Source organism: Canis lupus, chromosome 5 (genome assembly GCF_003254725.2).
Source record: "Canis lupus dingo isolate Sandy chromosome 5, ASM325472v2, whole genome shotgun sequence".
In the NCBI taxonomy this organism is placed as follows: Eukaryota; Metazoa; Chordata; class Mammalia; order Carnivora; family Canidae; genus Canis; species Canis lupus.
This window is the reverse complement of record NC_064247.1, coordinates 5,604,134-5,625,486: the sequence shown is the minus strand read 5'-3', so window position 1 is coordinate 5,625,486 and position 21,353 is coordinate 5,604,134. Positions and strand designations below refer to the sequence as shown.

Sequence of the window (21,353 nt, the reverse complement as noted above, 5' to 3'; positions counted from 1 at the left end):
GGGTATATAATTCATTTTGAGCTCATTTTTGCAGACAGTTTAAGAAACAAATCAAAGTGTTTTGTTTTGTTTTGTAATGCAAGCATATGAACATTTGTTCATATGAACAACTGTTCCAATACTATATGTAAAATAGACCATGTTTTTTTCACTGAATTGATTTGAACTTTTGTTGAAAATCGTATGTTCATGTATGTATGGGTCTATTTCTGGACTCTATTCTGTTCCATTATTCTATTTGTCTATCCTTCCATTAATAACATACTCTCTTGATACTGTACCTTTACAGTTAGTCTTCAAATCAATGTTAGTTCTCCAACTTGGTTGTTTTTCAAATTTATCTTAGCTATTCTATTCTAGCTCCTTTGTATTTCTATATGAATTAATTTGCTTATCAATTTCTACAAAAAACTTTGCTGAGATTTTGACTGGGATCTATGTGGAGAATAATGACATCTTAACAATGTAAAGACTTCCAACCCACACATAAATTATAAATTATATTGCTCCCTTCTTTGGATATTCTTTGATTTTTCTCAAAAATACTTTACTGTTCTTAGTTGAGCTCTTTCATATTGTCTTTCAGATATATCACCAAGTGTTTCATATCTATTATAAATAGATTTTATTGTATTTGTTGACTGATGTTAATGCTGCTAGTCTATGGACTACACTTAGAATTAAAGATTTTCATGGAGTTTTCCCAAATATTTATATTTCAAATATATATTGTATATTTTATATACACAACATACTTGTATTTCTTCTGTATTATATGTCAAAAATTATATTACTTTCTTTGAAAATCTGTTAGTTTGTATGTAGTTACATCATCTATAAATTTCATTTCATAAATATGGAAGGATTTTAGAAAATATTTATTATAATGAAGGTATGAAGCGCTTAAGGTTAAGAACTACTGATCTAGGCCATTTTGTCAATAATTTCCATGAAACTGAATGTTTAAATATCATTTGGTAGGACATGCTTTGATGTTATAAATTAGCAAAAGGTTATCAAGAAACAAATATAAGGTATCAATGGCAGTTGCTAATGGCAATTGCACTAATGAGAAAAATAAAAACAGCAACAAGAAATATGAAAAATAATTTAGGAAAATTTGTATCTTTTTATGATTCAAGGAGGAAAAAAATACAGAACTGGAACTCACCAAGCTTACAAACTGGTCCTGGCTGTACCAGTATGTACTGTCTTTGTGAATCAAAACAATTTTTCTAAATCTTTTGTCTCTAGATTTCTGTAATTTTTAAATGACAGGTTAGGATGAGATGATCCACTATCATTCTTGCTGCTAAAGAAACCTATGATTCCTACAAGTCAACAAGTACAAGCCACCACTGGTTCATTAAATTACTACCATGATCTCTTCTTTGCCCAGAATATCTAGGATTTGATCTAAGCTCTGGTATTAAACAGCAGAATAACAATGGGTTAGTTGTTTTACTCCATGCTTTAGTTTTGTCATCAGTAGGAGGTAACAGTACCTTCTTCACAGAGCTGTAAGAATTAAAGGTCAATGAAAGCACTTAGAACAGTGCACTTAAGAAGCACTGAAGAAGTCTTACAATTGCTTTTATTCACATACTCCCTTTCCTTGAAGTTATTTAACATTATAAATGAAAATTTATATGATCTCCCAAAATCAAGCAAGAGAGGAAGTACTGTGCCCCATCTAATACTAAGTAATGAAAAGGCACAGCTTTGGATCCCATATGTAAATATACGGTCTTTAAATAAATAAATAAATAAATGGTCTTTTTATAAATGCACAGGTAAACCTCCTTCCTCCATTGAACTACTACAAGGGACAGGCTTCCAAATATCATCCCTTTGAATAAGTAATACTTTTCTGAAAATAAGTTATTTAGAACAACATTAAACTCCTGAGGTAAGGACACTGTTTTATTCAAGAATTGCTTCTCTCATATTTGTGCACAAGGATACTTGCATGACACTCTAGGGCAACTATGAAAAATTAAAAAGCTGATCCTTTAACATCTTGGGGAGAACTAAGAGAACGTGAACTGTATAAAATCCTATCAATCTCTAAGTGGTATTCTATCCATTAAATTAAGTGCATCCCAAACGTGTTTTAAGAAAGATTTCCTCGGGCACTTGATGGGATGAGCACTGGGTGTTATGCTTTATATTGGCAAATCAAATTTAAATTAAAAAAAAGAAAAGAAAAATTTCCAAGTTGGAAAAGAGAACATTTGCTAAACTGTGTCTAATTTCTTCTTTTATCTATGTACAGGATAAACAATGGGAGGCTGCTCCATGGTTATCATATTTTGGCTTCATAATTATCTAAAGAACTTGATAAACCTCTTAATCCTGTCCCCATCCCCTAAGATTCTAATTGGTAATCCCTAGTTTTAACATGTTTTTCCAATCATTCTGATGCTAACAGCTCCCAGATGAAACTCTGAGATACTGCCTATACAAACAAATAATCCTCAAAGACACTAACATTTTATAATTGTGTTATGACTTTTACCTAAGAAAAAGGGCTCTCCAGACATCTTACCTCATTTTTCCAAGAAGGGTCTATAGCCAGACACAAAATCTGAGTCCATTTAGTTTTAAAAATGAGAAAATAAAATAGCTGTGGTTTTTGTGTTTTGTGTTTTTATGCTTACGTACATTCTATGATGAAACACTTCATAAAACAAAGGTAAAAGATTCAGTATATACTTTAGGAAACAAAGTAAAAACAGATTTCAGAATTTCAAATTACTATAGTTAATATAATTTCACACTTCCTACTCCCAGAAGTTTAAGAAAAGAAACAGAGTCACGGTATAATTAAAACACATGGATGAACTAATCCTTCTGTTCCCACAGCTAAATTATGGTCTAAAACAATACACAAACTAGAACTTGGCAAAATCTTTATCAACCACCAGATGATGTGCAGAGCTTACCTACAGCACAGAACAAGCAATGCTTCTAGAAGAGTTGTCTGAGAATACTTGGGCCAGAATGACAGATAAAAATGTGGTTTTACATCCTATCGCACAACCACTGAGAGAATTTTTGGGCTTAGTTCCTGCACTTTACACTTTAACAAGATTCCCCAGGTGACTTTTGAGTATACTAAAGTTTGAAAATCAGAGGTAAAGGAATAATTACTTATAATAGAAGAAAGAAAGACAGCAGTAAAACACCCTTAAGTATATTATTAAATGCTGTAACCTGGATTTTATTTGCAAATTAAGATAACAATGTAATACCACTACACACTTATTAAAATGGCTAAAATCCCCCCCCATCAAAAAAAAAAAAAAAAAAAAACCTGAGAACTATCAAATGTTGGTGAGAATGCTGAACAATAAGCCTCTGTAAGCCTTATCTTTTATTCTTTCATATGTTGTATAATAAATGTATAGAATCCATTGACCAACTAAATGTTGGGTGTCTGTAAATGAGACCAAAACGTGGGTTGCTTTTTATCATAAAAAAACCTTTCCCCTGGGGGTTACTGTTAAACGGACAGCAGCCAACCTGTAACTGTGAACGCTTTGTGTCGTCGGTATCTGCATTACGTCCATAAACCTGTGACTCCAGCTTAACTAAAACACTGTTATGCCACCTAACTTGAGTACAGCAAACTGGTTTTAGGTTTTAATGGAATTGATGTAAAATGATATCCCATAAATAAAAAGTATTTGTGTTTGGTTTCAAAAAAAAAAAAAAAAAGGCTAAAATCCCCCCCCATCAAAAAAAAAAAAAAAAAAAAAACCTGAGAACTATCAAATGTTGGTGAGAATGCTGAACAATATCATTGCTGGTAGGAATGCAAAATGGGACAACCACTTTGAAAGACAGCTTGGTGGTTTCTTAACAAAGCTAAACATAGGCTTACCATATGATCCAGCAACTGCGCTCCTTGGTATTTACCCAAAGGAGCTGAAGACTTATATCCACACAAAAACCTGCATATGGATGTTTATAGCAGCTTTATTAATAACTGCCAAAGACTTGAAACAACCAAGATGTCCTTTAATAATGAATGGAAAAATAAACTCTGGCACATTCATAACAATTAATATTAGTGACAAAAAGGGAATTACTGAACCATGAAAAGACATGGAAGAACCTTAAATGCAAACTGCTAAGTGAAAGAAGCCAAACTGGAAAGGCTACATACTATATGACTCCAACTACATGATGTTTTGGAAAAGGCAAAACTATGGAGACTGTAAATGATTAGTAGTTATCAGGGGTTATGGGGAGAGAAGGATGAAAAGGTAGAGCACAGGGGTTAGGGCAGCAAAACTACTCTGTATGAAGCTGTAATGGTTGATACATATCATTATGCCTTTATTAAAACCCACAGGGGACATCTGGGTGGCTCAGCAGTGGAGTGTCTCCCTTCAGCCCAGGGCGTGATCCTGGAGACCCAGGATCGAATCCCACATCGGGCTCCCTGTGAGGAGCCTGCTTCTCCCTCTGCCTGTGTCTCTGCCTCTCTCTCTCTCTCTCTCTCTCTCTCTCTCTCTCTCTGTCTCTCATGAATAAATAAATAATTTTAAAAAAACCCACAGAACTATATATCACAAAGACTGAATCTTAATGTAAACAATGAGCTATAGTTAATGATAGTGTATGAAATTTGGTTTATTTATAACAAAACAGCAATCCCCAAAACTATTGCAATCGTTGTGGGGCAGGATGTAAACTGACATTCTGTATTATATATATATATATATATATACACACACACATATATACATATATATATACATATATATATACATATATTCTGTATCCATGTGATTTTGGCCAAGATCTGAGGAGCATCAGATCATCAGGCAACTCTTCTAGAAACAGTACTTACTCTGTTCTGTCTATAATCTCTGCAAATCAGCTGGTGGCCAATAAAAATCACCATATTGGCAATTTTACACAATGAATTTATAAAGCAAGATGTAATAATTGGAGAAACTATATATATATCCGTTGGGGGATGGGGGATTATACGAAACTCTGTATACTATCTGCTCAATTATTCTGTAAATTTGTACTAAAAATTAAGGTCTATTAATTATTTTCTTAAATAATAATAAAATAAAGTGATAACCCAGCAACTGCACAGCATGAGTTCACAGCAATACAAAGGAAAGGCACACTAACGCCTCCACCTTGTCCTGCCTTGAGAGTGAGCCAGAAAGGAGACCACAAACACATACCACTCTAAGAAAAGAAAAAGTGGAGTCCGTGTAACACCAATCATAAACACATCAAGTTAAGCAGACCTGCAAGTGGAGATGCACATGGTCTGCATACTGAAGATCACGTTTCCAAAAAGCTCTCCAGCAGTGCTTAGAGTATGATATACACCAGAGCTGGCTTCCATACTGGGAAGCAGTGACCCACATCCTTGCTCCTCTTCACTCTGTCTCCTGAAAACCATCAGCTCTAAATGGTCTTGATCCCCAGGAAAAACTACTGGAAGCTACCTCAAAGTCAAGCCCACCCCTACATTATTAGCACAGGTTTCCTGCCCTGGTATGTCCTCCCTCATGGTCCAATGACAAAGCACAGTTCACAAAGTCCATCTGTATGTTCAGATCAGTTGAGTTAGCTACAGGCTGTTTCATGTCTAACTTGTGTGTCCTGGTCATCTGGACATCCTGTCCTTAGAAGAAATGTATAAGACTGCATTCCAAAGTCACCTCCTCCAGGAAACCTTCCTAGAACTCAGGGAATCTGGCTGGGCTCTGAATCTACCATGCATCTAAGAGGTCTGGAGGAGAACACTAAGGACTACTTGCTTTCCTTGTTCTGCCATGGGCATGGTGCTCAGAGTCAAGAGGACCTTCTTCCATGAATGCAGTAAGTTACCCGATACCAACCTGTGAGAATGAGAGGGGCTCCGTCAGATGCTGCCCAGCCTCCTTGCTACTTGAGGATGGGAGCTGAGGGGCAGAGCACCCATGGAACAGCCATTTCCAGGGCTCCTTCCTCCCAAAGCCCTCAAACTCTCAGCAGTTATGGCCAATGCCTCTAAGCTGTGCCTGCTAGGAGCCTAGAGGACCGCTGGCTCAGTTAGGTCCCTGCTCCTTATCAAGTCTGTGTGAGAGGGTCCCTGAAGGGCCTTCCAACCAGCCCTAAAGGGCTGGTTGGCACCTATGATGGGCTGAATTCTATATCCCCCGCCCCCAAATTCATATGTTGAAGCCCTAACCCCCAGTATCTGAGAATGTGACTGTATTTGGAGACAGTGTCTTTAAAGAGGTAATTAAGATTCAGTGAGGTCATATGAGTGTGCCTATGCTAATCTGACAGATGTCCTTATAAGAAGGGATGATTAGGACACGGGCAGAGATACTGGGGATATGTGCACACAAGAGGAAAGAGCATGTGAAGTCACAGTGAGAAGGTAAGCTGGGCAGAGAGACCTCAGAATAAACCAACTCTAACAACACCTTGATCTTGGACTTCAGCCTCCAGAATGCCTGACAAAATAAATCCCTATTATTCGAGTCACCCAGTCTACAGTATTTTGCTATAGCAGACCCAGTCAACTAATACAGCACCTAATATAAAAAAGAAGGAAGAGATGAACCTTCCGAATAGCAATACTCAGTAGGAAAAAAAACTCACCTAAGTAATATTTGTGATTATTTGCATTCTGAACTAGTATCACTCATCTATACCATAATATATGAAATTCTAAGAATTCAGACATAATTTACATAGAGAAATTTTAAAATCTGAATATTATCCTTCTAAAAAAAGTCACACAAAAAATGTTCTTATGGGGACGCCTGGGTGGCTGAGTCAGTCCAGTGTCTGACTCTGGATTTTTGTCTCAGATCATGATCTCAAGGTAGTGAGATCCAGCCCCTACATCAGGCTCTGCACTTGGCATGGAACTGGCTTGTCCCTCTCCCTCTGCTCCTCCCTCTGCTCACACTCTCTCTCTAAAACAAATAAAATCTTTTTTAAAATGTTCTTATAAAAACCAAGTTTCTCTAACATTTTTAGAATGTGAACTGGCTTTTAAAAATTAAAATTATAAAATAGTCTGAGATGTAATACATCCACTACATAAACTAAGGTATACTGGTAACCTAAACAAGTGGTTTTCCAGTGGTGATGTTTGTACACAGCTCTACTGAGGCTCCTCTGAGATGCTGCAGGATGCCCAAGGAAGGTCAATCAAACATACTCCACAGGGTTTAACACCCAGGGTGCCTGACTCAACTAACCAGGGCAATTCCACTGTTGCCTTTTCTCACACTGAGGTTGTATGTAAGTTTCTGTCTGATTAACAATTCAGAGTTAAAAAAGTATGTGGGGGGATCCTTGGGTGGCGCAGCGGTTTAGTGCCTGCCTTTGGCCCAGGGCGCGATCCTGGAGACCCGGGATCGAATCCCACATCGGGCTCCCGGTGCATGGAGCCTGCTTCTCCCTCTGCCTGTGTCTCTGCCTCTCTCTCTCTCTCTCTGTGACTATCATAAATAAATAAATAAATAAATAAATAAATAAATAAATAAATAAACAAACATTTTTAAAAAAAGTATGTGGGAACTAATAATGTACTATATCCTGGTTAACTGAATCTAAATTAATATATATATATGTATATATATATGAAAACCAGTGGACTAAGCCATTATTCTAGTTATTTCATATTAAAAATCAGGGATCTCATCTGTAATTATCATATATATGGAATAAATTTTAATTATCTTCCTCTCTCAACAAAGTAAGGAAGGGCATATGCTCACCAATTAAAAATACCGAACACAGGTAGAGAACATCACAAATAGCATGAAGAGGAGTTTTCCCCCAGCTACAATATATTAATCATTACATAAAAACATAACACATGGTAACAGCAATGTTTCCACCAGTAAACCTGTATGGTTTATTAGTTAATCATGCTTTGTTGGTTAACTTTTACAGCATTCCCTGCTGGCTGAAAAGGGAAGATGTTCCTTTCTATAGGGTAGAAAACTGAGGATAAAGTTCATAATATGAGGGTAAATGCAGAAATCATGCTTGGTGCTCCTTGGGCAATGACTGAGTGACTGAGCAGACATAAATTTGAGTTCCTTACTACATCACTTACTGATTTGGCATCTTGGTTGTTTATTAACCCTTTCAAACTATCTTCCCTCCAAAAAAAGGGTGTTAATAGTTTTGTGAAGATTAAAGAAAACATTGTATATAAAGTGCCCAGCAATACTTGGCACATAACAGATGCTCCATACAAACTTTTTTTATTAAGATTTTTTTTAAGATTTATTTATTCATGAGAGACACAGACTGAGAGAAAGAGAGGCAGAGACATAGGCAGAGGGAGAAGCAGGCTCTTCACAGGGAGCCTGATGTGGGACTCAATCCCAGATCCTGGGATCACACCCTGAGCCAATGGCAGGCACCCAACTGCTGAGCCACCCAGGCGTCCCTCATACAAACTTTCTCACTCACACCTCCCCCTGCAATAAACCATGAGGCAATCTTACAAATGGACAAGTGTTTAGGAACATCAAGGAAGAATGAATTGTGTGGATTATTTCCTTAAAGTACTAGATTCCTTTTATAAATGAAGTTTTGACAGTGACATTTAAAGACAGCTCCTAGTTTTATGGGTGACACCCCCCCCAACACAATCAACGCCTCAAATCCATATTTTCCAACATGCTTTCAACGGAAATGATTGTCCTTCTAAAACCAATTAGAATGAAAAACATAGCAATGCTATGTAAAAAACCTTTATCAATTACAAATAGATCCTTTAAACTTAAAAATCTGTTTTTATTTTAAATAATTTGTTTTGGCAATAAGCTAATTTTTAACAATTGTTAATTTATATATTAATTTTTTTAAAAAAATAGTCTGTTTAGGCAAGAAACTAAGTTGTGTGACTCTAAATAAAAGAGGAGGATAAATCTATACCTAGCAGAGAGTTAGCTCTCAATAAATATTTGTCGTATGAAAGAAGGGAACACCTGCTACCATTTTTACAATAGAAGGAAAATGTTGAGAAGGCCTGTGAGAGATTGTTAAGTGGAACTCTCCAATTAAGAAGAAACTAAAGTACAAAGAAAGCAGATGACTTGTCTAAGATTATAAGGCAGAAATATCAAGAAACGTAACTGCCATCTGAAAGCCAAATTTATTTTTTTATTATCTTCCCGGCTCTAAAGTTTATGAACATGGAGAAGTGACCCCTTAATAGGAGAAAAGATAATCCTACTCTTCTATTTAGCTTTATATTTAATCAAAAGTACCAATTATGCATAGCAATTAAGAAAGAAGAGCACATATGAAAGACCCCAATCACCCAAATAAGAAAATTTGTAGTATAATATGGATATGATTTACTGGTCTTAATCACCTACAAATGCTACAAATGCTTTTAAAATAGACAAAAGGGTAGATAAAGTTAAATTCATTAAAAAAAAACACACAGAATCATTTAAACTTAAAAATCAACATTTTTTGAGTGGAAAATATGCATCAGGCCTATTCTATGTACTTTACATATTTTATCCTCACACATTTAATCTTTACCATAATCTTATGAAACAATGAAGAGTCCTACAATCCCCATTTTACAAATGAGGAAAACTGAGGCATAGAGAAGTAAAATTAACATGTTCAAGGTAACACAGCACAACACCCAGGAAATCTGGCACCAAAGCCTGTGCTCTTAACCACCATGCTATACTGCTTTAAACAGTATGATTATTGTTTAATAAGACACATTTTATAAAAACCTAATAGTGATTTCTATTTAATATGTAGTTAAAGCTCAAGAAATGTATACAACATTTCTAGCTATATTGCATGCACATTTTATTTATGTAGCATTTTAGGACACTTATAAAAAGACCACAATAAATCCATAGGTTAAATACTAAAGATGCAATTTTAAGGTATTTTCAGATGCCCCTCTAAGGATAGTTCTGACATATTAAAGAAAACATGTAAATCCCATGGAAATGGATATTACTCAATCTAAAGCTGTCAGAATCAGTTCTCAAATGATTTAGGCATATATATAAAAAAGAAATGAGACTGCTTCAGATGCTGCTGTTGGTCTGAATTAACATATTGTTCAAATTAACAGTTACATTTGTAAGGAAAAATATTGATCAAATGGACTTAATTCTAGAAACTAGAAAATACATATGAATCATGATTTAAAACCAATACCAAAAGCAAGGCAGAGTCACAGACCTGATAATCTAAAAGTGGTCATCAGGTCTATGATTCTGTTCATACTTTGGTTATATCACCATTTTAAAAAGATGAAGGAGATAAAACAACTACAAGAGTAACTAGAGAAAAGGAAATCCAAGTTTAATATCATATATATTTTTCTACTTCTCCTGACAAAGTCCACTGCCAGTACATGCTGTAAAGAGAAATATTACTGAAGAATAAACAATTTTTTTTAACTTCTTCACACCTAGTTCTTTGTTGCCTACCTGAAATCCATGCTTGCCTCTCCACCACGTACTTAACACTTTTGGGGGCATGTCAATAACAGAAACGATGTCTCCCACCTACAAGAAAAAATTTTAAGTGAAATATTTTTAGTCAAATTTTAAACCAACTGTTATGCCTAGAATTTAAATCTGAGCTAGAACAAAAAGTTGAAGTAGAATCCTTATTCTCTGGCTAATTTTCTAGAAAAACTTGACACTTTTTTCAGTAAAAAATTTAATAATCTTAACCATTTGTAAAGAAGAGGTCTAAAAAGAGTTAAGCAGCATAAAGACTGGGATCCAACTAACATATGTGCAGTAACTTCAGAAAGCCAAATATATAGCATACGATTTTTGAATGCCAAGCATCATACCATCATCACTACTTCTGTTAAAATATTGTTACTGTTACTAAAAGTGATCAGACCCACTTATGAGGGGCAGGTTAAAATACTCATATTTGGAACAACCACAATGTTTATTAATACACATTTAGTGCGTGCTTATCAAGTGCCACGTACTATGCTGAGCACTTGATATATTTTCTTTAATCATTTAACAAAGGCATGCAATGTCAATAATTACTTGGTTATTCTTAGTAAGTTTAAAATTTTATGGCAACTACACCTTTTTCAATAGATGGTACAATATAACATTTCCACCAAAGATCTTACTTTCTTCACTCTAAAAAAACAAACTAGTGAGTTTATACAAACCTTTACAAAAATCACAAATATAAAAATCATAATAATAGTTTTTAACAATATACTTAACAGAAGTTTCACTCTTCAACCAAAATAAGTGATGAGTTCTGAGATAAAACGTAGTCAAGTACTTCATGGTATACATGTTGCTTTTAGAATTTTTCTTTGTATATTAACAACTAATTTTTCAGGCCATGAAAGAGTCATCTTCACAAAGCCACATTTGCTAACAGACACAGCATCTTTTAAGACATACATTCCTTTGTGTATAGAACCTAAAATTAAAAAAAAAAAAAACCTAAAAATTTATATTGTTTTTTGTTAAGCCGAATAACTGTTAGCATTTTTAATTCCCCTCCTTTGCATCTGATAGCAAGAAATGTTCATTTCACTTTTCATCTGTTCTTTAACTCAATCTATAAATAAACAATGAGAAGAAAGTATCCTTGGGTATCATTTTTAGGTACTAAAAACACAAAGACAAAAGACTGAGACTTGGCTCTCAAGAAGATCATGGAGATAAATAGGAGAGCAATTATAATTGAGTGTAATAAGTGAAATGTCAGATAGAGGGGTGCCTATCTGGCTCAGTCAGTAGAGCATGTGACTCAATCTCAGGATTGTGGGTTTGAACCCCAAAGCAGGCGTAGAGATTACTTAAATATAAAATAAGAAAGAAAGGAAAGGAAGGAAAGGAAGGAAAGGAAGGAAAGAAAGAAAGAGAAAGAGAGAAAGAAATAAAGTAATTAAGAAAGAAAAAAGAGGGATCCCTGGGTGGCGCAGCGGTTTGGCGCCTGCCTTTGGCCTAGGGCGTGATCCTGGAGACCCAGGATCGAATCCCACATCGGGCTCCCGGTGCATGGAGCCTGCTTCCCCCTCTGCCTGTGTCTCTGCGCCTCTCTCTCTCTCTGTGACTATCATAAATAAATTTTAAAAAATTAAAAAAAAAAAAAAAGAAAGAAAAAAGAAATGCCAATCCAGGCTATTTGGGGATATGCATTTGCATGAAGTAGGGAGAAGATCAAGGATGACTTCCTAGAAGAAACGGGGGAGACATAAGCCAAATTTTCAAGGATGAGTATGGTTCTTAAATACAAACAGATGGCATTCCAGGCTGTATGGCAAAAGGGCCTGAGTTGACACACAGAGTCTTTAGTTATTTACCTCTAAAGTCAGTTCGTCAGGGGCCCGAGCAGTATACCTCTTGATAACGTGGGCAGCACCAACAGCAGGAGTGTTAATGGATGATTCCTCATGAACTAGAAGATGATTTCCCTTATTATCAATCTATAACAAAGAAAATCAACTATGAGATGGTTAAAGATATGGGACTTGCAAAAATTTCTCTATCTATGAAAGAGATTCAATTTTATTTAGAGAAACCATAACCCAAAGAATCTTAAAAACACAACTACTATTTATTATTTAAGGTATGTCAGTCATTTTGCTGTGCAAAGAATATGATTTAATCCTCATAACTCTAAAAGGTACTTATCATCATTATCATCATTTAAAGATGAAGATGCTAAAGCTAAAAGAGATTATGTAATCTATGAGAAATTAAATAATTTGTCCAAGATCACACAACCAATATTGGAAGAGCCAATATCTCAATGTAAGTAGGCCTGGCTCTAAGTTCCATATTCTTTCTATTCTCCATCTTATCTTCTCAATTTCCACTGGAAGAAGAGAATAATATAACTTTACATGTGCAAATTAAGAAGAAATATCTAACATATTTTCTGGATATGATAATATTCAATACTTAATCTTAAATTGGACTCTTTAAAAGGTGAATTTTCTCTTGTTCATAAAAAAATGAAAAATATTTTCAATTACCAAGTAAATTACATGTATATTTATACATATATTTATATACCTTGCTAAATGTACACATTAATACATTAAACACCAATATAAGAAGTGCCATTGCAATTCACAAGATATATTTAAATTAGTTTACTGGATTCTCAAAGAAGGATAGATTTGGGTTAAAAAAAACCTTAATGGGGCAGCCTGGGTGGCTCAGCGGTTTAGCGCTGCCTTCAGCCCAGGGCATGATCCTGGAGACCCGGGATTGAGTCCCACATCAGGCTCCCTGCATGGAGCCTGCTTCTCCCTCTGCCTGTGTCTCTGCCCCTATCTCTCTCTCTCTCTCTCATGAATAAATAAATAAAATATTAAAAAACCTTAATGTATCACATTATCTATCCTTCAAAAAAATGAGAATAAACTCCATTTCTTTGATACCTGAAACTCGATAGCTATACAACTTTAATTAAAGTTAAATTTTTTAAGTAGACAGTTTAAAAATAAATTCTGATAAAAGGTCAATTAGATAATACCTCCATCCAAGTAAGGGCAGGTCCACAATTGATCTTGTTGCCAGCAATAGCTGAAAGGCGGGATAGGTAAGCCATAAGCATCTGAGTAACAGACTAAAGAGAAAAAGAAGATTCAGTGGTAACTCAAAGTCGATACAGCACTCTAAGTAACTGGTATAAACTGGTTGTTACTGGGAGAAAAATCTGCAGATTTTTTAGGCATTTTAATAGTTCTATGAGATTCTTCACAGAAGGTTGAGACTTCTATAAAGTGAAACCACAAGCACTTATATAGAAATCTCCTGTCTTGTGAAGAACCTTAACTGCTAGCTTCTAATCATAAGGGGTCATACCACTGTATAGCTTCTATCCCTACTGCCATCTGTATTCTTATGCTGAAAATACAAAAAGATAATTATAGCAGAGACAAATGTGGCTTGGTCCAGAAATGTGACTGAACATTAGCTGGCCTAACAAGAGTTACTGCAGGAATTAGGAATTATGATACAAAATTTCAACTCATTCTGCCAGCTGTGTTAAAAAAAGAGATTAAAAACTTGGGATCATTCTGCAGTGGCCATGTCCTGAGACAACCTGAGAAGGGAAAATGTGACAAGTAGGTAGAGATGGGAAACAGAGATGAACTTAGAGGTTTCCTATGATACAAAAGAATCTGTGGTTTTAAGACATTCCTGAGACCCTGCTGCCGTGTCAGTTCTTGCATGACTGAGGAGGTCTCTACTTTGTCCTACTACTTAATTGCCTTGGAATTAATTAGAGATTTTAAATGGCTTCCACTCAGGACCTGAAATGTATCTGCAGTCTTTCAAACATCCATTGTGGCTGCTGAGGAGAACCAGTATGATTCTTGTTCTTTTAAGAAAGTATGTTTTTTGCTCTCTGAAAGCTTTTTGGGTTTTCTCTCTGTGTTGGCATTTTGAAATTTCACTATACTGTTTCCAGATGTGTGTCTTTTCAGTCATCATACTTAGCACTTACTGGGCCCATCTGATCTGAAAAATGCCTTTTCTTAGTTTTAGGGACTTTCTTCTATTAACTTTTAGTTACTTCCATCTACTGTATCCTGCTAGAACTCCTAAGAGAGGGAAGTAGGAACTTCAGGATCTATTCTCCATGATTCTCAACTGTTCTCTCACAACTTTTCATCCTTTTCTCCATTCTGGGGCTATGGTCTTATAAAGGTTGCTCTCCCAGTTCACTATTGTTATTTTCATCCATGTCCATTTTGCACACAGTCCAACGATTCAGGTTTGCTATGACTAAAATTAATTTAAATAAGTACCTGTTCATTTCTAAAATCTCTGATTTTTTTTTTTTTATAAAACTCTGCTCTGAATGCCTCACTTCCTCCCTGAGGATAGTAATCATGCTTCTGAAAGCCCTGTTTGCTCTTTTCAGTTATCTTACTTATTTAACTTTTACGATCAAGATTTCTAGTTTACCTGTCTTCTTCAATTCTCTTGTACATGTTTTTTTATGCTGTATTTGTGCACCCCCATAAATCTTACTCCATCTTTCTTTCAAAGATTCTTCACAATTTTGATGGTTTTTATTTTCTGATGTTATAAAGAATCTCTTCCCATTTAAGTTTTTTGGAAATCTTTTCTATTTTTACTAGAAATTTGGCAGGAGTGAAGGTAAGGGCACAGACATGGAATGCCATCATAAACTATGCCTTTCTCTAATTATTAGTGAGGTCAACATTTTTCCATTATTTTATATTCTCTTTGAAGAATGGTCTGTTCATATACATAGCGTGTATAAGCTATTAATTTTTTAATAAAATTACACACTAAACCTATTTTAATTCTAAACATTCTACATAGCATTACTAATTTTTCAGTTACGAAATAAATAATTCCAGGAATCATCCTGAGTGTTCAATATAAGCTTTTATTTAGTATACAGACAAAACTATCTGCTAATTTATATACAGTGATTACTGCTGCCAAGTACTAAATGCTTACCTCTGGACTGTCCTTCAGGACATCAGAACGGGGAAGCTCTGAGAGTTGGGAAAATCGTCGGTCATAAATACATAAATGAAGATGTTTATCAAGTACCCGAAAGTCTTCATAACTTCTTTTAACAATCCAACTTTTGCCCTAGGGGTAAGGAAAAAAGACACTTATAATTTGTATTAGAAAATGCTTATGAATTAGGCCTTATTCTACAATATTATATTCATGATATTTTCTAATGAAAAGTTCTATCAACTTGATAGTAAAGAGGTAAATAGTTAAAGATTTATTTATTTATTTGAAAGAGAGAGAGAAAGAGCATATGAGCTGGGGGGCAGGGACAGAGGGAGAGACCTTCAAGTGGACCCCCTGCTGAGCAGGGAGCCTGATGCCAGGCTCTACCCCACAACTCCTGAGATCATGACTTGAGCCAAAAGACTCAGGTGCTCAACTGACTGAGCCACCCAGGTGCCCAGGTAAATAGTTGAAACTCCAAAACATCCTAGTGAATTATAGTACATTAAAAGGTCAATAATGGAAAACAAAATAAAACTCTCCACTGACCCTCCTTCTACTGCTGGTTAAAGTCCATTGTTCTCTTTGGGAACAATAATTGCTAGATAGTAAGAAAGCATGTGACCTTAAACCCACAGAAAGAATAAAAGAATTTTGGATATTAGCAAAAATTAAAGGAAAAATAAAACCAAGCTATTGATAGTTATCACATTTTCTATTTTCTTTTTTTTTTTTTTACATTTTCTATTTTCTATGATTAAGACAATAAAATCAAAACCACCAAAGTCCTCATCAATACACATTCAATATGCATATATTATCTAGAACTCATTATCCCTCTCAGCAATCTCAGGCTTTCTCCCTTTCCTTGCCTAATCTCACAAGCTCATCAAAAATGAAAATCCCACTCACAGAGCATATTTATTACATTCTACCTCTAGTTTTCTTTTGACTCTATCTCTTCCTATATATAACTCAAGCTTTAGTAAGGATGAACATCCTTTCTTAATTGGAAAACTGCTATTGCTCCTCACCTCTGATCTCCCCTGATCCCATCCCCACCAGTACAAAATACAAAGCTTATCAGGTCACACTATCAAAAATCCTTCAAAAGCTCCCATGGTCAGCACTGATGAGCAGGTCCCCAACTGCACACCATTTAGCTTTGCAATTTAACCTAATTATTTACAGAGGCTTTCATTTCATTAAAAAATCCGCAAGGACTGCAGGAAAAAGCCTTCAGAGCATCCATCTCAGAACTGAAGAAACATTTTTAGTGTAGCCAAATGGGGCAGAAACAGAAGGTATCACTTCCTAGGAGAAAGACGTGCTGAGTTCTAAACACAGGTATGCTAAAACTAACATAATAAACTTGTATAATCCTACTCTGGACAGTAATTATATTATATAGATGGAGAACAATACCAACTCCCTGTCTGAGAAGGTTTTTAGAATGAAGTAAGACAATACATGTGGAAGAGACTTTTATTTTTTTTAATGTTTTCTTTTTAATTTTTATTTATTTATGATAGTCACAGAGAGAGAGAGAGAAAGAGAGAGGCAGAGACATAGGCAGAGGGAGAAGCAGGCTCCATACACAGGAGCCCGACGTGGGATTTGATCCCGGGTCTCCAGGATCGCGCCCTGGGCCAAAGGCAGGCGCTAAACCGCTGCACCACCCAGGGATCCCTGGAAGAGACTTTTAAAGAACAGTGTCCTCCTGGTCACTATTCTAAGAAATACTAGTTCCATGAGGCTGAAATGTCTGAAATGGAATCCAGTTAATTCTGATGATCAGCCTCAACTGGGAGCCACTGATCCACAGGATGAAGTCCAAACATATTTGCACATATCATGGCTTTCATCATTTAGGCTCTGCCCAAATTTATACACTGATCTCAGTCATTACTCCTCCATGCGTTTTGTTTCCAGTTATGCTCAATCACTTGCATTTATTCAGTTTATGAGAGTTTGTTCCCTTTCTTGCCACCCTGATCTTTAAGTGCTGTTTCTTCTGCTATGGAAAGTCATTCCTTTACTCTTTGCTGAAGTAGGCTCTGTTTTCTCAGTTCTACCACTGCCTTCAAATCCACAGATTTCCTAAACCACAGTGGGTTAAATACTTGTTCCTTTGGATGGCAAAAATAAAAATGAACAACAAAGGCAGGGGAAAAAAACCAAAAACTTACTTAGCATATAGTTGCAATTATTTTCTTTCATACACAAATTTTTCAAATTATGGAACACTTCAAATATCAGAAAAGTACACAAAATAATTTATCACACACTGATGTCTCTATCACAGAGATTAAACAGATGTTGACTTTTTTGTTTCAAAGCTCTAGATGTTTTTATAAAGACCCAATTACTATAGATACAAAGCCCCATTCTTTTTTGTTCCTCTTCTAAAGGTGAGGACAGGAGTTGATGTGCATTGCTATCATGCATAAATGCATTTTATACTTTTACTATATATGGATGTACACAGTGCATTGTCCAAAACAAGTAACAAGATGTTATTTCCTTCTCTATGGATCTAATCACAAATTAAGTAATTTACTTAAAATCTCAGGTAAGTATGTAAGAGAACAGAAATTAAAATACGTGTCAAATAAAATTATTTAATTGTCATCTGGACAAGAAAGTTTTATCGCCATCATCATAGTATTTTAAAATTTATCCTATCTTCTAATTTGGGTTTGGCCTAAAGTGTTTTTTTTTTTAAGATTTATTTATTTATTTATTCATGAGAGACACACAGAGAGAGGTAGAGACATCGGCAGAGGGAGAAGCAGGCTCCTTGCAGGGTCCTCGATGTCAGGACCCCGGGATCATGACCTGAGCCAAAGACAGATGCTCAACCACTGAGCCACCCAGGTGCCCCTGGCCTAAAGTGTTTTTAAAAAATGTATGTGAATACTTTAGGTACAGCACAGTAAAGTCTAATTTGTCCAAGTAATTACCACACCAAGTCACTTACTTCATTTACATAACCTGCATAGATCCTGAAAATATACAGATTTACCTCTTAAAATAAAGAAACAGCTAAGAACTTGACTCTAGGATCAGAATGTCCTAATTGTGAATCCTGGCTATTTAAGAATTTAATGAAGCAAATTAGTGTAAAGTGATTAAAAGAGCACCAGGTAACAGAAATGGCTGAGTGCATGCTGGTTATTTCTATTCTTTATTGATTTAAAGAGTTTGTTCTGGGCCAAACATACTAAAATTAGAGAACAGAGTTTCTTTTTTTTTTTTTTTTTTTTTTAATTTTTATTTATTTATGATAGGCACACAGTGAGAGAGAGAGAGAGGCAGAGACATAGGCAGAGGGAGAAGCAGGCTCCATGCACCGGGAGCCTGACGTGGGATTCGATCCCGGATCTCCAGGATCACGCCCTGGGCCAAAGGCAGGCGCTAAACCGCTGCGCCACCCAGGGATCCCGAGAACAGAGTTTCAAAACAAACCTCCATGGTATTTAGCAGAACAAATGACTGGTCACCAAAAGCTCAGAAACTCAAATGAAAAACAAGAACACTATTACTGATTACTTTTAAGTACATGTGGGTTTCAGCCAGGGGAGGTAATATATCTTTAGATGTCACAGGTTATTTTCCATATTGGCTGAGTTATCAGATTTAGTTTTAGAAAGTAAATCTTAAATTTAATATCCTTATTTTATTTTACTTTAATATCATTTTTAAAATTACTCCTCTTGAGCCAATGGACTAATGAGCAAAATGGTCAATATAAAAGAAAATGTAGTACTGTATTTGTTCCTACCTGATACTTTTAGAACAGAAATTGGCACCGCTTTTAATACTTTTTCATTAAGCATTCCTTATTAAATGAAGTATATTCTGAAATAATTTAAAATATGAGGGACTGAAGATGTCTCCTCAAAATCTGTAGGTAGAAATCCAATCCTCTGATATGATGGCATTAGGAAATGGAGTCTTTGGGAAATAATTAGGATAAGATGAGGTCTTGACAGTGGGGGCCTCGTGAATGGGATTAGTACCCTTAAAGGAGTCATAAAAGAACCTGCTTCTCCTCTATGCCACATGAGGTTACTAGAAGTCAGCTGTTTGCAATCTGAAAAATGGCTCATACCAGATCTTTGCCATTCTGACCTCCTGATCTCAGACTTCCAGCTTCCGGAACTGTGAGAAATAAATTTCTATTGTTTATAAGGTACCCAGTCTATGATACTTTGTTAAAGCACCCCAAACTAAGACAAAAGGTAACCTTTGGTACCTGGAATATCACTTTCCCCTGAGCATACAAAACAGATTTCTAGACCTACATGATTGTGAAACATAGAGGGAAGAGAGAAGAAAACAATGAGGAAAGTGGTAATCAGTAATGTAGGATATAAAAGTAGACTGTGGGCTACTTGCTAGCATGTGACCTACCTAGGTAACTCTCTTAAATCTCAGTTTATTCGTCTGTAAATTCAGAAAGTTAAAAGTACCTGGGGTTGTTGGAAGATTAAATGAAATAATACGTGTAAATCACAGAGCACATGGCCTGCCAATCATTCATTACACTGGTTATCAGTACTGACATTTTTCTCACTGGTATAGCTGTCACAAAAATATCTTTCAAATGCTATATTAGTCACATACTTGTCATATAACAGGCAAATATTAGCTTGGTTGAAACTGTTAACATGCATGGACATTATAATGATACTGTCACTAACCTAGATTGATTTTGGAAAAGCTATTGAAATGTGCAATCTGACAGACTTGGGAAGTTCCCAGATTAAAGCACAATAATTGAAAACAAGATTGTAATAACACATCTGTATTTAAGCCTATGTTCCAATGTCTTATACTTCTTTACAATAAATTCCTAAAAATGTGATATCAGCCAAATCTAAGTGCAGGATATATCGGATTTCTCTATGCCATTGTTGCAAATTTTCTGTAAGACTAAATTTAGTTTTAAATAAAAAGTTAAAACACACACACACAATTTCTAAAAATGGAAAGGTTGTACCAATTTTTACTATTTGTGCCTATTTTGCTGCATCTTCACTAATACTGAAAAAATCATTTAAATTTTCCAATAGATGAAAATGATACCTTTAATTCTATTAAGAATTATCTATTCAAATCTTTCTCAATTTTTCTACTAAAATATATTGTATACTATTATCATAGTACTTACCAAACTTAACAAAACCTATTATACTGAATGTCTAGCCAAACTATTTGGTGTAACTATTAGCCCTTTGAGACCTTTAACACATTCATTCAAATAGTTTGTCAAGAAATTTCCTTGAGTGCATTCTGAAGTGATACATTAAATGGCTTATTGCACTAAGATTTTTTGCTTAAAAGAAATAAAAAAGAAATTGGTAGGTCTTTCTTAGGATTACTTAGGTCTTACTTAGGATTTCTTCCTATATAAGTATCTAAGACATATTTTTAAAAGCGGCATTAAGATACATTTTGTCCTTTACATTTGTTCTACAAGTTCAACTTTTTTAGTTCCTCTAACTTTGTCTTATCAAGTACCACATAAAAATAAGAAGCCCAATGAAAACACATTGTGATTCAGTCACATTTCAAAAGTGATCTGGTCAGTCAAGTTAAAAGTTAATAACTGGATTTTCAATCTCTTTTCCAGTATATACGGAGCTTAGAGGTCACTATTCTATCCTAACAAGTAAAAAAGCTGAGCAAAATGAAAAATCAGTAAATCTTCAGAGATCCATGAGAGAAATGAGGTCACAGGGCAGACCACTGTCCCCAGAACTGGGAGACACCTAGAAGTCTAGAAAAGAAGAAAGAGCTAAACTCTTATCTACAATTCTATCTTTAAAAAAATTTAAAACCAAGTAAACA

At 35.3% G+C, this 21,353-nt stretch overlaps 1 protein-coding gene across 8 annotated transcripts in view; it reads right to left on the bottom strand.

Moving 5' to 3' along the window:
* The window catches only part of ARHGAP32 (Rho GTPase activating protein 32), a 291,821-nt gene that overhangs the window by 78,697 nt on the left and 191,771 nt on the right, over positions 1–21,353 (bottom strand). For all 8 annotated transcript variants that reach the window (XM_049109759.1, XM_049109758.1, XM_049109760.1 and 5 more), the window contains 4 exons: positions 15,489–15,626; positions 13,522–13,614; positions 12,341–12,463; positions 10,473–10,550 (listed from right to left, as the gene is read on the bottom strand). In XM_049109759.1, the coding sequence (XP_048965716.1) occupies positions 10,473–10,550; positions 12,341–12,463; positions 13,522–13,614; positions 15,489–15,626 (432 nt within the window). The remainder of the gene's footprint in view (positions 1–10,472; positions 10,551–12,340; positions 12,464–13,521; positions 13,615–15,488; positions 15,627–21,353) is intronic.